A 13,926-nucleotide genomic window follows, 5' to 3' on the forward strand; every position below is an offset into this window, starting at 1 on the left:
ATCCAAAGCAATCTATAGATTCAATGCAATCCCTATTAAAATGCCAATGGCATATTTCACAGACCTAGAACAAATACTAGTACTACAAAAATTTATATGGAACCAAAAGAGACCCCAAATAACTGCAGCAATCTTGAGAACAAAGAGCAAAGTTGGAGGAATCACAATACCAGATATCAAGTTATACTACAAAGCCATTGTACTCAAAACAGCCTGGTACTGGCACCAGAACAGGCATATAGATCAATGGAAAGGAGCAGAGGACCCAGAGGACCCAAGTCACCATGCTCATGTAATATTTGACAAAGGAGGCAAGAGCATACATTGGAGAAGAGACAGTCTCTTCAATAAATGGTGTTGGGAAAATTGGACAGGTACATGTGAAGAAAAAATGAAACTAAACCTCCAACTTACATCACACACAAGAATAAACTCAAAATGGATAAAAGACTTAAATTTAAGATGTGAAATAAAAAAGTCCTAGAAGAAACTATAGGCTCCAAAATCTCAGACATCTCTCGTAGCAATATATTTACCAATACATCTCCTAGATTAATGGAAACTAAGGAGAAAATAAATAAATGGGACTACATGAAAATAAAAAAGCTTCTGCACTGCAAAAGAAACCATCATCAAAATAACAAGAGAGCCCACTGCATGGGGGAACATATTTGCCAATGATACTTTTGATAAGGGGTTAATCTCCCAAATATAGAGAGAACTCATACAACTTAACAAAAGGAAGACAAACAATCCAATCAAAAAAATGGGCAAAGGACCTAAATAGACACTTCTACAAAATGGACATACAGAAAGCCAAGAGACACATGAAAAAATGCTCCAAGTCACTACTCATCCCAGAAATGCAAATCAAAACAATGCGATATCACCTAATACCTGTCAGAATGGCTATCATCAACAAATCAACCAACGACAAGTGTTGGTGAGGTTGTGGAGAAAAGGAAACCCTAATACACTGCTGGTGGGAATGCAGACTGGTGCTGCCACTGTGGAAAACAGTATGGAGTTTCCTCAAAAAAATTAAAAATGGAACTTCCATTTGACCCAGTGTTCCCACTTCTAGGAATATATCCTAAGAAACCTGAAACACTCATCAGAAAGGATATATGCACCCCTATGTTCACAGCGGTGCAATTTACAATCGCTAAGATTTGGAAACAGCCTAAGTGCCCATCAGCAGATGAGTGAATAAAAAAACTATGGTACATTTACACAAATGGAATACTACATGTCAATAAAAAAGAAAGAATTCTACCATTTGCAACAGCATGGATAGACCTGGAGAGTATTATGCTGAGCAAAATAAGCCAGTCAGAGAAAGATGAGTATCACATGATCTCACTCATTTGTGGAATCTAATGAACCAAATAAACTGATGATCAATAATAGACCCAGAGTCATAGAAGCCTGAACAGACAGTTGAACCTCAGAGGGAAGGCAGGGGAGGTTGGTGGGAAGAGACCAACCAATGATCTTGTATGCATATATGCACAACCCATGAACACAGACAATGGGATGTTGAGTGCCTTAGGAGGTGGGGGAGGGGGGTAACAGGAGCAGGCTGGAAGAGGTTAATGGGGGGGCGGGGCGGGGAAAGCAGAACCTATGTAATACTTTCAGCAATAATGATTCCTTTTTTAAATGCCCAACTGGAAGGGGAAATTATAAATAAATTATGGACCAACTAAAATATGGAATATTATGCAAGCAATTCATTTTATATCTGCAGAGCCTTTTTAATGAGAAAGAGATGTGTTCAAGAGATTATACTTTATAAAATATTTTCTTACACATATTATTTAATTAGTACTAAAGTTAAATATTACTAATTGCCACTGTTAAGTATTCCTAAATAATAGCATGTCTGTAACAGAAAACTAAATAAAACAGAAAATTAAAAAAAAGAGAGATTATACTTTTTATTAAGAACCAAAAAAAAACTATATGTGGTATGATTTCAATTTCTTTTGATGGAGAATTATATATGTGCATAGAAAAAATATATATGTGCTTTGTAAAAATACACATAGATTTTAAGAAATAAAAGAAAATCAAGCAATGGAATGATGAACATTGGTGTCAGGTTATAAGTCCCTGATTGAGAAGGGGCGCAGAGGATGGGATGGGGTGAAAGTAACCATATAGTTACATAGAGGTCATTGTCAATGATATGGCTTTTATTTGGGGAAGTGGGTTCATGGATTCTTATCACCTAATCAAAGATAAAATGAATATAACATCATGAAAAAAAATGAAAATGTGGTACATATATGCAATGGAATTTTACTCAGCCATAAAAAGACACAATGAAATCTTACAATTTGCAACACCATGGATGGACCTAAGGGGTATTATGCTAAGTGAAATAAGTCAGACAGAGAAATAAATCAAATACCATATGATTTCACCCAGCTGGGGTGGCTCAGTGGTTGAGCATCGACCTATGAACCAGGCGGTCACAGTTCAGTCTCGATCAGGGCATATGCCTGGGTTGCAGGCTCAATCCCCAGTGTGCGGTATGCAGGAGGCAACGATCAATGATTCTCTTATCATTTATGATTCTATCTCGCTCACCCTCTCCTTTCCTCTCTCTCTAAAATTCAATAGAAGCATACTTTTTAAAAATAAAAATAAATAAATAAAAATACCATATGATTTTACTTACATGTGGAATCTAAAAAACAAAATAAATGAACAAACATAACAGAAACAGACTCAGATATGAGAACAAATTGACGGTTGCCAGATGAGAGGTGGGCTGAATGAAAAAGACGAAGGGATTAAGAAGTTCAAATTGGCAGTTACAAAATAGTCAGAGGGATGTAAAGTACAGCATAGGAAATATAGTCAATAACATTATAATAACTATGTATGGTGCCAGGTGGGTACTGCAAATATTGCGGAATCACTTAATAAAGCATATGATTGTCTAACCACTATATTGTGCACCTGAAACTAATACAAAATAATATTGAATGTCAACTGAAATTGAAATAAAAATTTTAAATATACAGGCTATCAATAATGCTTGGTACCAAGTCAGTCATTTCAGGTCCAGGAAAACAACTACTTTCTGTGTTGGGACAGTTTTTTAAAATGATCCAGAAGCAAAAGTTAAGCCCTGCTGCTGTGGCCTCTGCATCATGCATGACTGGATGGGTTTCCTAGCTGCTCTCCCATCTTCTTAACTGCATTTTATCTGTGAAAATGCTGAAATGTTTGCCTAATGCTCTTCTCCTTGTCACCCGGAGTATGTGCAATATGCCAAAAGCATAGCTCCTACTTTTGCTCCTTCTAAAAACAATACTAAAGTAGGGTTGGGGGCACATCTCCTTTGAAGTTATTTTACTATTAATGATGTCTTTACTACAGATTTTTAGAAATAGATCATTTATTAAGTGTACCCCAATCAAGTTTTAAAAAACATAATATTACCCACCACACCATACAAAAGTATGTAATCAGTCTACCTATGATATAATGTACATGACGGTGAAAACAGTATGCTTTTACTACTTTTCTCATCATGTCACCAAATGTTTGGTACCAAAGGACATGAGGGCTTGAGAGTTCATAATGCAAATATTATTTCTAAGTCATGACTAGTTGAATGTGTGAAGGTGTGAGTAAATTTGGACATAAAAAAAACTAGCTTATGCTATGATTGCAGGGTGAGAGTATGGACAACTTTAACTGGGGAGTACGCAGACGATCTCTGGACAGTCTAGACAAGTGTGACATGCAGCTTCTGGAGGAGCACCAGCTCTCGGGAAGTTCTCCCAGCCTAAATAAAATGAACCATGAGGACTCTGATGAATCGTCTGAGGAGGAGGACCTGACCACCAGCCAAATCCTAGAGCACTCGGACCTCGTAAGTAAAGCTCTCCCACTGTAGGAACTGGCAGACTTGTTTTTGGAACTAAAACAGTAGCACAGTTTCCAGTTGCAGTTAAAGAAACTTACAGAGCTGCTAAACTAAAATGTGAACCATCATGTGGTGTCAAACTGAATCTCAGTGGCCTCTTCTCTGTAAGTTGTACATGGAAGCAAATGCTGGGGTATTTGTTTTACTATTAACAATCTCTGGATGCCAGCAGATCTGTTAGGACCTAGCTTTTCCCCAAATAACTTGCATTATGCTGAAACCTTTAAAAAATTCCTCAAATATCTGAAGTTTTAGGAACTATGACAGACAGTCATTTTGATGTGGTTATCTGTAGATGTGGGTATTTGTGTGTTAAGGGTGCTGTGCCATCACACCAGGTCACCAGCTCCCATTTTTAAGTTCCAATAACAGTGAACTATGTACATTAAACAGGACCTATCAACCAACAACTAGCTCATACAATGGTCTGTACTCTTATGGAAAGAAGAATTAGAGCTTTTGTGGAAACATCACACTGTATTTTTCTTTCCTTTGCTTTGTCAACAGATCATGAATCTCTCCCCTTCTGAGGAGGTCAACCCTGTGGAATCGCTCACTTCAGCCTGTGACATGACCCCTGCTGACTCTCATTCCTTTAGCACTAGAATGGCTAGCTTTGACTCTTCTTTGCCTGATATGAATAGTCTTCAGATTTCTGAGGGTTCCAAGGTGAAGAGATTTTGGCAATTATGATTGTAATTTTCTTAAAGGAAAAGTCCTTCCAATTTTCTGAGAATTCTTACGGGTTGCATGTAGAGGATCTACCTTCATCTTTTTCTTCCTTCCTTTTTTTATGTAATTGAGTTTGTGCACCTAAGCCTATGTTTTAAGTTGTTTTACCCTCATAACTTGAGCAGCCACTTCTTGTTGGTTGAAAGAGATTTGATAAGAGGTCTTCTAGAAATGAAACAGTCTGCATTTTCCATTCAGCATGAACACAGCTGATAAATTACTGGCAGAACAAACTGGTATATGTCTGAGATCACTGTGACTGGGAAACTGCTGTTTTTTGTCATGACTTTTATAAAACAATGTGCTGTTGAAGTGTGGGTGTGTGCATGTATTGGAGGAAATTTTTTCTTATGTAGGAACCAATTATACAATTTGTACATTGATTCAAGCCTCGCCTTTTGGCATACTATCAGAATTTTCAGTATTATGAACAAAACAGATTCACCCAAACAGCCCTAGCCAGGCTCTCTGAGGAGAAAAGTAAGTAATGAATACCATTTTCTTATTTAAATGGTCAGCTTAAAAGAAAAACCTAACAATGTATATTTAATTTAAAGCTTATTTATCAAAATTTCCAGAAAATATCCTCTCTGTAAAACTGTTAATTCCCACATTATGTTCATATATAGGGTGTCCCAAAAAATGTACACACACACTTTGAATAATTATAAAGGCATTTTTATTAAAATACATTTCATTTTCAAATTGACCTATCAGCTGTTAAAGTGTGTGTATATATATTTGTGGGACATTCTGTATGTGCTCTTCAGATTAGAATTTTGTTTTCTCATATTAGACATACCAAAATAACCTATTCCTGTTAAGATAAAGTTGTCTTTATTTTGATATTGGTCATAATAATATGTTTGAAAGAGAAAATAAAATAAGAAAAAATTTATAAAAGTATATTCTTTCTAATACTTCTAATGGAAAAAAGTCATAATGTGGGAAAATGTAATATTCTGTATTCTTTTATGGTTCACTAAAAATAGGTCTGAGATCTAGGAAAATCTTACATACTTTAAACCAAGAACAACCAACCAAATTGTATCACCTAAAAATATTGAAGCTTAAAGAAAAATTATTTCTAAGATTGCCCCATTGCAAAGGGACTATGATCAAGGATTCTTAGAGTTAGTAGAGCCCTTTTTTAGCCAAAAGGGGGGCCAGAAAGGAAATTTATCTGACATTAAAACTCCAGAATCCTAAAATTAAGAAATTAAATTTCATGGAAAAGACATCACAAAATAAGTGTGAAGTTATTAGCACTTGATATTTCTCATTCTTGGGATAGGCATTTTTCTATTTTTAATGCTAAGTTATATAGATTGCTCATGAAAAGCATTATCTAAATAATAATATTTTATGGAAACACAGATATCATCTAATTCTATCAAGGAAAGATTGAGTTTAATTTCTGGAAAGCTATCTTTGTTTAACATAATCTGGTTTCTGCTAGGTTTTATATACCTATGATGTTACAAAGAGAAAATAAAAGATATTTTTATAAGAACTCAGGTTTCCCCTAATAGATTAAGTTTATGTACACTGATAACCCAGACCAGTCACCCATGGCCAGTCTCATTGGCACCACTCCAGTTTTAAAAAGCAGCAAGAAACAGATATAGATAAGCCTCCAAAATCCAGTATTTATGAGCAATTCTTTTAAAGACATGAGACATGCTAATTCCCTAACACATCTTTAAACACCCCTTTTAATTTCCCTATTAATCCTCAATTTAAAATACTAAATTGATGGCAAAATGTCTATGATAATGCTCTAATTTATAGACATTTCTATTTTGCCCTGATTTTGTGTTTAAGAAAATGATTCACTGAAGCATGTATGTGTAATTTCTCTTCTCTTCTAGTCTGTAACACAGTTGTTTTCCTTCCTCTCATAAAGAAAAGTCAGTTCTATGGCTTTTTTCCCATTTTACTTGTTATGACTCCTTCCTGCCCCTCCCTGATCCCAGTTCTACCTGCCCTGCAACCCTTTAATTTTGCTGCTCATTCTACGTTTTATAGTAATGGGGAAACAGCCCTTCATACATTAGTGGATCTCAGAGGGTTTTCAGTATGGAAAGGTCTGTCAGTGTGGCAGCTCAGTGATCACTATGGGGCATTCATGCACACTGGATACATTTCTAGAACATCTACTGTACTGTAACTGAGGGTTCTAAATCCTAATTTCCATAGGTGAGGAGTTCTGTGTTGCAGAGTTATATCTGGATAGGCTGGGGTTGTTCAATGAAAAGCATTCCAAATCCAGTGGTGGTGTTTCTAACCCCAGCTCCAGCTCTGATGAGATACTAGGAAAGGCCTTTCTCACATGGGGCATAATTTCCTCATTAAATGTGGAGGTCAGAACAGGGGTACTGTGGTCTTTCCAATTTTAGCCTCTGTATTCCATAATCATAGTCAAATATTGTAACCTCCCAAGAGCCTCTTTGAGAACCATTGTGAAGAAGAATGAAAAGTAAAAAAAAGAATAGTACTTCAGATAGTTCCTGAGTCTGCTTATAGAAATTGATGACATTATAACTAGGAAACAAATGCCCCCAACTTCTGTCACTGTCAGCATTTCAGCTCTTTTCCTTCAGTTGAACAGACTTTCCCATATATTCTTATATATTGGGGGGGTCTTTTCTCTCTTCATTTTCCAGGCTGAAGCTGTACAGGAGGAGGAGGAGACCACCATACACGAAGATGATCTTTCTACTTCCATCAATGAACTCCCAGCAACTTTCGAATGTAGTGATAGCTTTAGTCTGGATATGACTGAGGCAGAAGAAAAAAGCAACCAAACCCTGGACCAGTTCACTCTGGCAAGGTAGAGAAGCCCTTGGCAGAAATGTGTGGTGCTAGTATGTGTGGCCCGTGGCTCAAGTTGAATTTCATACTCACGCTGCTGGGACCTCCTAATGAAAGAGTTCAAACTGACACATAACCTAGTGGGCTCCTAATGGGTTGGAATCATCCATCTCCAGTTTAGGGCCTACGTGAACCAAAAAGGTTCTCATGTAGGAACTTATAAAGCCACAAAGTAACATAAAGCCAATAAGGACATGGTCTTTGTGAGCTTTGAAAATAAGCAAGATTGGCAAGCCTCAGAAATGAGGAGTTCTTTCCATTTTGAGTTGAAAGACCAGAACAAGAGGCTCTTTATAAGCTAAAAACCTGTGCTTTTTCGAGCAGATGGCTTCTAGCCTCATATTTCTAAGACGAGTGAGATATAGTCAGCGAATACAAATAGGAAAAAATTTAAAGAGGAATAGAGATGTAAATCCTAATATGGCATCTAGAATAAATCACAGGCTACAGGCTTACTTCAGGAGAAGAAAATCAGAACCCTAAAATCACTCCTCTGAACATTGAAAATAAGTAAAAGTTTCTGATGTGGCACAAAGGGCTCCTGTTACAGTGGCCAGTATCCCCGCACCAAAGAGCTTATGGAAATGCCCAGAGGAGGATCTGCCTTTTAACTTTTGTTCATAATCTCTCCTTCGTTCCTCTCTGCGTTCCTCTTTCCTTTCCTCCTTCCACTTTCCTTCTGGGCATTTATGCATTTGCCTTCATTAAGGAAAAGGTAAAAGATTCAAAATTTTTGTTCTAATTTTTCACAATGAAAAATCCCAAGAACTGAAAGGGCACAGAAAAGAATGTTACTGTGTCTGGAGAGTGGCCATCTAGACACGTGAAAGAGAGCTGCTGATGGCTGAAAGATGTACCAAATCTGTAGAAAGGAATCAGAATTGGAAAAATCACAGAAATTCTAGAAGTGAAAATTCTATTTTTTGGAATCTCAGAGACCTTTGAATGAAAGCCAAATTCCCAGAGCATACTTCAAACAGAGGAACTGACAGAGTGGGACCCCTCATGAGGCTGACTCAGGAGTAGCACTTACACCACACTGTAGGGAAGGACATCACTTCTTGACACAGTCGTTATTTCTTCCAGCTTTGGAGAAGGTGACAGGAGAGTCTCTCCCCCGCCCTCACCCTTCTTCTCGGCCATCCTTGCTGCATTTCAGCCTGCAGCCTGTGACGATGCAGAGGAAGCCTGGCGCAGCCACATCAACCAGCTCATGTGCGACTCTGATGGCTCCTGCGCTGTGTACACGTTTCACGTGTTCTCTTCCTTGTTTAAGGTACTGTGCTCACCTCAAGTCAAAACAGTTGGGCTCTCTTGGGAGCCAGCTAACTTCTCATTTAAGAAGGGATTGCTGTTTAGTTCTGGCTTTATACTATTTTCTCCTCCAAACATATTCTCTCTCTCTCTCTCTCTCTCTCTCTCTCTCTCTCTCTCTCTCTCTCTCGTTCTCTCTCCTCTGACTTCATCCTTTCTTCTGTTCAGCCTTAATCTACTTAACCTTCTCACACTGGTATTGTGAAGATCTTGCCCTCAAATGACCAGGGGGGTGAGGGCATGAGTGAGGGTTGAGGGAGCAATGGGGGCATAAGGACACATATGTAATACCTTAATCAATAAAAAAAACAATGACTTAGTCTGCCATGATGTCCTGCTCACTTCTGACATTCTGGCCTTTATTGGTGCCATGAATCCCAAGCCACGATGATATCAGGACCATTAAGTGAAATCTTCCTCCAAGCCTCTCCCCTATTTCTGCTTTTCTCTGAGACCTCTCCTGCATCTTTTTTCTTTGTGTTTTTCCTTTCTTTGTCTTTTATCCACCCTATGAATTCCTTAAACATGCTAGGTGTGGCTATGAACACTTGCTTATTTCCTTTAGCTGATTCTAAACAGATGGAAAGTCATCATTTGAGTCTGCTGTGTGAACCACAGCCCATCTAGTCCATATAATGCCCTTGTGCAAATTGGAACCAATGTCCCTCCCACTAGAGTCTAGTACTCTAGTGAGGTTTGCAGTACCAGATGTGGCCAGCAGGGAGTGGGAAGGCTGGATTTCACACACACACACACACACACACACACACACACACACACACACCAGCCAGGTATCTGGGGGTCTTGGACACACACAGCTATATGTAAGCATCTCTTGTGTGGGCACCTTCAGATTCAACTTGTTAGCTTCAAGCACATTTAAAAATGACTCAACTACAGAGATGGCAGGAACTCAACTTCTGGTTGGTGCTTAAAAGTTTATTTTTATGGCTACCTGTCTCTGGTCTTGCAAAATTTTATTTGTCTTGCTCTGAACATTTACTCTCCAATTTTCATCAAATGTTGGCAGAGGTGGGAGACAACCGAAGAAGAGAAAAGTTGCCTTCTTAGGAAGAAACTCAAAGGTCTTCAAGCATCATTGTAGTTAACTAGCCTTGTGTGCTGTGTTTGAAGCAGATATTGACTCAGCCAGGAAGATGAGGTCATAGTTGAAGATTTACTGACATGGAAACATGGTTACCATATAGTTTAAAAGAAAACTGGTGTTAAAATATATATAGAATACCGATCCTCTTTTTAATGCCTAGAAAATAATGAAGATTATACACTAGCATTTCATTGTAGTTTATTTGGGGTAATAAGATTATGGTTGTTTTTTATTTTCTTATTTTTACTTTATTTCAAGTTCCTATTTTCCTATAATCAAAATGCTTTTCTTGAATTCTTTTCAGAAAAGCATTTTTCTTAACTTTATTTTTAATAATGCATAAAACAGAACTGCCACTGATAATACATGGAAAATAACTATGCAGTTCCAACTTTGAATGGACATGAATAATTGATAGATAAGTGGGGACACGAGTTAGAACCCAAGTAAATATTGTTAGATGTTGAGTTCTGTAGAGTATATCAGAGACAGGGACGATGACTTGTTTAGACTCAAGGATGAGCCCTCTGACCAATGGCAGGAATATAAGGAACTATATTAAAAGTGCAAAATGAATAAACTGGGATCATCTGCCTTAAATCATTTTAAATTCAAGAAGTTGTCATTTAGTTAATATAGAAGTGAAGTCTGTTTTTCAGCCCAGAGGCCCTTTATATGACCCATTTTTTGTAAATTTTAGGCCGTGGTTACTCACTGAGTGTTATTTGTGCTGCTGTCTCTCAAGTTTTTCAATTTACTTTCAGTGGAACCTATAAGAAGTTTAGACAAACTAAGATTGTGTCTGAGATTAACTGGGGACTGTAAGAGCTGCCAGGCTTAAGTCAGAAAACAGTTGGCTGCTTAAAGATAAAAATTCCAGAACACCCTAACATTAAACCAGATTGAAATTTAAAAAAAACAAATGACCAGAAAGCTACCATTTGAGGTCAATTTCATTGTTAAGAGTTGAGAAGCAAAGTAATTTCTTATTTAGATTGTTCTAAAGTGTATTTTCAAATAATGGTTAATAATGCATATCTGAGTTTGACTGTTGTAGTAACTTTGTCTTATTATAGTTACTAGACTATTCATGCTCAATTTTATAGTCCTGAGCAATACTTTTCTCTCTGCTTAGAGAAGTCATCTCCTTTTGTACCTGAACTATCCTCCAGATTACATGCAAATCCCTGGTTCTTCGTCATTTCAGTGAGTGAAGCCTCCTTATGTCTTTGACTACCCAGTAGCTGGCACCTTCACTAGCACACAATATGTGCTCAGTAAATGTATTAGATGAATCCTCATGGAGTTTATCTGCAATGATAATACAAATGTGTACCTCCTGTTTTGGTTTTAATATTACATATAGCCGTAAGAACTTTCTTAACTACTACCAAATACCATGTGATTGAGAGCAATAAGAGTATCAAAATGTGCTAGAATTGAAACACATTTCAAACATGGAATCTATTAACCTCTTGTCATGTCCTCACCGTGTCTGTTTACTATTTTCCAACATTTTCCTGTGTATATGAACACCACATTTTCCTGTATTTCAGTGGTTTTTGGAGGAAACAGAGAGGAAGTAATTGCAAAAAATAATTTGGTTTTAAAAGCAAGGAAATGGTTTCTAATGATCCAGTTTGGACATCTTTCCAAGTGTCTTGGTCAGTATATTTCCTTCCAGCTGCTCCTGTGTTACAATATTGTCATTGCATCACCCAGTGCCACCAAATTATAGGATGTGTTCAGATGAAAGTCAGGAGGACAAAACTGAATTTATGTCCCTTAAATAGCACCTGCCTTTTTATGTGGCTCTAAAGTTCCCTGGAAGATCCAGCTTCTCAGTACAATAAACAATAAATCCAGATTTCACCTTATCCATAGGTAAATTGAGAACCCCAAACTGTTTGGGGGACCTGAATCCCACTCCCAGTTCTGCCACTATACTAGCTGCTGTGATGCTAGACATGGCATCTCCCAATACTTTCTGCTTTAACATTCGGTCAGAGTTTTTGTTTTTGTTTTTGTTTTTGTTTTTGTTTCGCACAGAAAGTTAATGTAACAAAATAAAGACAGATATTATACCAGAATTTCTAGATAGAAAAAATAAATAATATGCAGCATGGTTGGCATTTACCTAGTATAACTTATAAAGAACCTGCTGTAGCTTTGGGGACATGCAAATTTTTCCATAACCAGGAAGATCAGCCTTATCATGGATGAGATTCTACAACTCAAAAAGTATGAGATCTCTTTGGAGAAAGTCAATGCTTAGGATTGGAATTATTTTTTCATTAATTATTCTATTCTTTTGGTTAAAGATATTGTGTGTTAGATATTAGGAGACTAAAAATGTTCTCATTGGGGCACTGACACAGCACAGTGAATCAGACTTTTTCTAATTAAAGTTTTTTCTCAGGTAATACAGGAGGAACCATAACTTTTAGGAAGTGTTACACACTTCTGGAAGAAATGTGAATGCTGGAGTCAGGCTCACCCTTACACTATTACTTACTAGTTGCATGAGCTTTAAGCAAGTACCTTCACCTCTTTTAACCTCAGTTTCATCATCCGGTTGTGAGGACTAATGAGTTCATGCAGACAGTGCTATAGGACAGTTAGGCACTTACTCAGACACACTCCCAGGGGAGATATTATTCTAGGTCACAGGTAGCATTTACTCCTTCCTGCTCCAGAAGCTTAAATGGCACTATTTCAGCTTTGTCTCAGGGAGCTGTGACCTTGGGAAACAGAAAGGAGTTCCATTTTATAACCTTTTTATCTCACCCACATTGATGTACCTGAATAAGTCCTTAATGATCTGACAGACAAGCGAGGAGGACCTAGATGCTGATCAACACTGGCCACCAGCATAAAGGAAACCCACACTTATTGGAATGACTCTATGAGCATCTGCATGTTGGGAAGTGATATTTTAGGAATAATCTTTGTACATATTGCATGATTATTTACTTCACACAAATTTTCACTCTATTACCATTCCTCCCTGTCCACACTCACTCAGGACCTAGGCTCATTTGACAGTTTTTATCAATTTTTTTTAAAAAAAAGTCTAGTCCATAAGTTAAACCTTTACAAATAATAACTATTTTGCCTTTCAGAATATTCAGAAAAGGTTCTGCTTTCTAACCTGTGATGCGGCCAGTTACCTTGGAGACAACCTCAGGGGGATCGGGTCCAAGTTTGTCAGCTCCTCCCAAATGCTCACCTCATGCTCCGAGTGCCCCACACTTTTCGTGGATGCTGAGACTGTGAGTGTCCCAGTCCTCTGGAGGCCAATGGCCTGTCCAGATTCTGGTGTGGATGACAGAGGGGTTTGTTAGTGTTGTGGTTTGTCTGAGTGATACTTTCATTGCTTCTGAGCAGCAGTGGGTTGTGATGTGATTCCCAAAGGCTGAAGTGGGCACAGTAATGAAGGTGCAGTACCAGCCAAGCCGAGGCAAGTCATTTCAGATAATCAAAAGAAAGCTCCAGGTCAGAGGAATGGTGGCATGAGAGAGCCGCTTGGCCACTCCCCCTGAAATTTCAACAAGTAAACCAACTATAATTCAACAAAGAATTATCTGCTCAATACAGAGGCACAGCTGAGAGACCAGTGCATTGAAACATCTAAAAGTGGACAATTGGAATAAGCAGGGACATGAGAAGGGAGGAAAGCTCTGATGGCCCACAGACACAGCCTTGAGGCTGGGAGCTCACGGCCCATCCTGAAGAGTGGAGGAAACCAGTGGTAGCAGGCACTGCCTTCGGCCAGGTGGAACAGAGAGCTACAGGGAGAAGTCCAGCAGGGCAAGCTATGAATGGAGTAAAGAGTGACTGAGGCAGCAGATGCCTGATAGAGCATGGGTTTTGCCATGTGTCTTTCCACTGTTGGGCTGGGAAGAGTTGTTTCAGACAAAAAAAAAAAAACAGAACCACAGAGCCTTGCCAC

At 38.1% G+C, this 13,926-nt stretch overlaps 1 protein-coding gene across 2 annotated transcripts in view; it reads left to right on the forward strand.

Annotated features, from left to right (window-relative positions):
• The window catches only part of FRY (FRY microtubule binding protein), a 572,796-nt gene that overhangs the window by 496,478 nt on the left and 62,392 nt on the right, over positions 1 to 13,926 (forward strand). For both annotated transcript variants that reach the window (XM_023751126.1, XM_006085476.3), the window contains 5 exons: positions 3,692 to 3,892; positions 4,454 to 4,615; positions 7,345 to 7,511; positions 8,639 to 8,828; positions 13,097 to 13,246. In XM_023751126.1, coding sequence (XP_023606894.1) covers positions 3,692 to 3,892; positions 4,454 to 4,615; positions 7,345 to 7,511; positions 8,639 to 8,828; positions 13,097 to 13,246 — 870 coding nt within the window. The remainder of the gene's footprint in view (positions 1 to 3,691; positions 3,893 to 4,453; positions 4,616 to 7,344; positions 7,512 to 8,638; positions 8,829 to 13,096; positions 13,247 to 13,926) is intronic.

This window comes from Myotis lucifugus, unplaced genomic scaffold (assembly GCF_000147115.1).
Source record: "Myotis lucifugus unplaced genomic scaffold, Myoluc2.0 scaffold_19, whole genome shotgun sequence".
NCBI lineage: Eukaryota > Metazoa > Chordata > Mammalia > Chiroptera > Vespertilionidae > Myotis > Myotis lucifugus.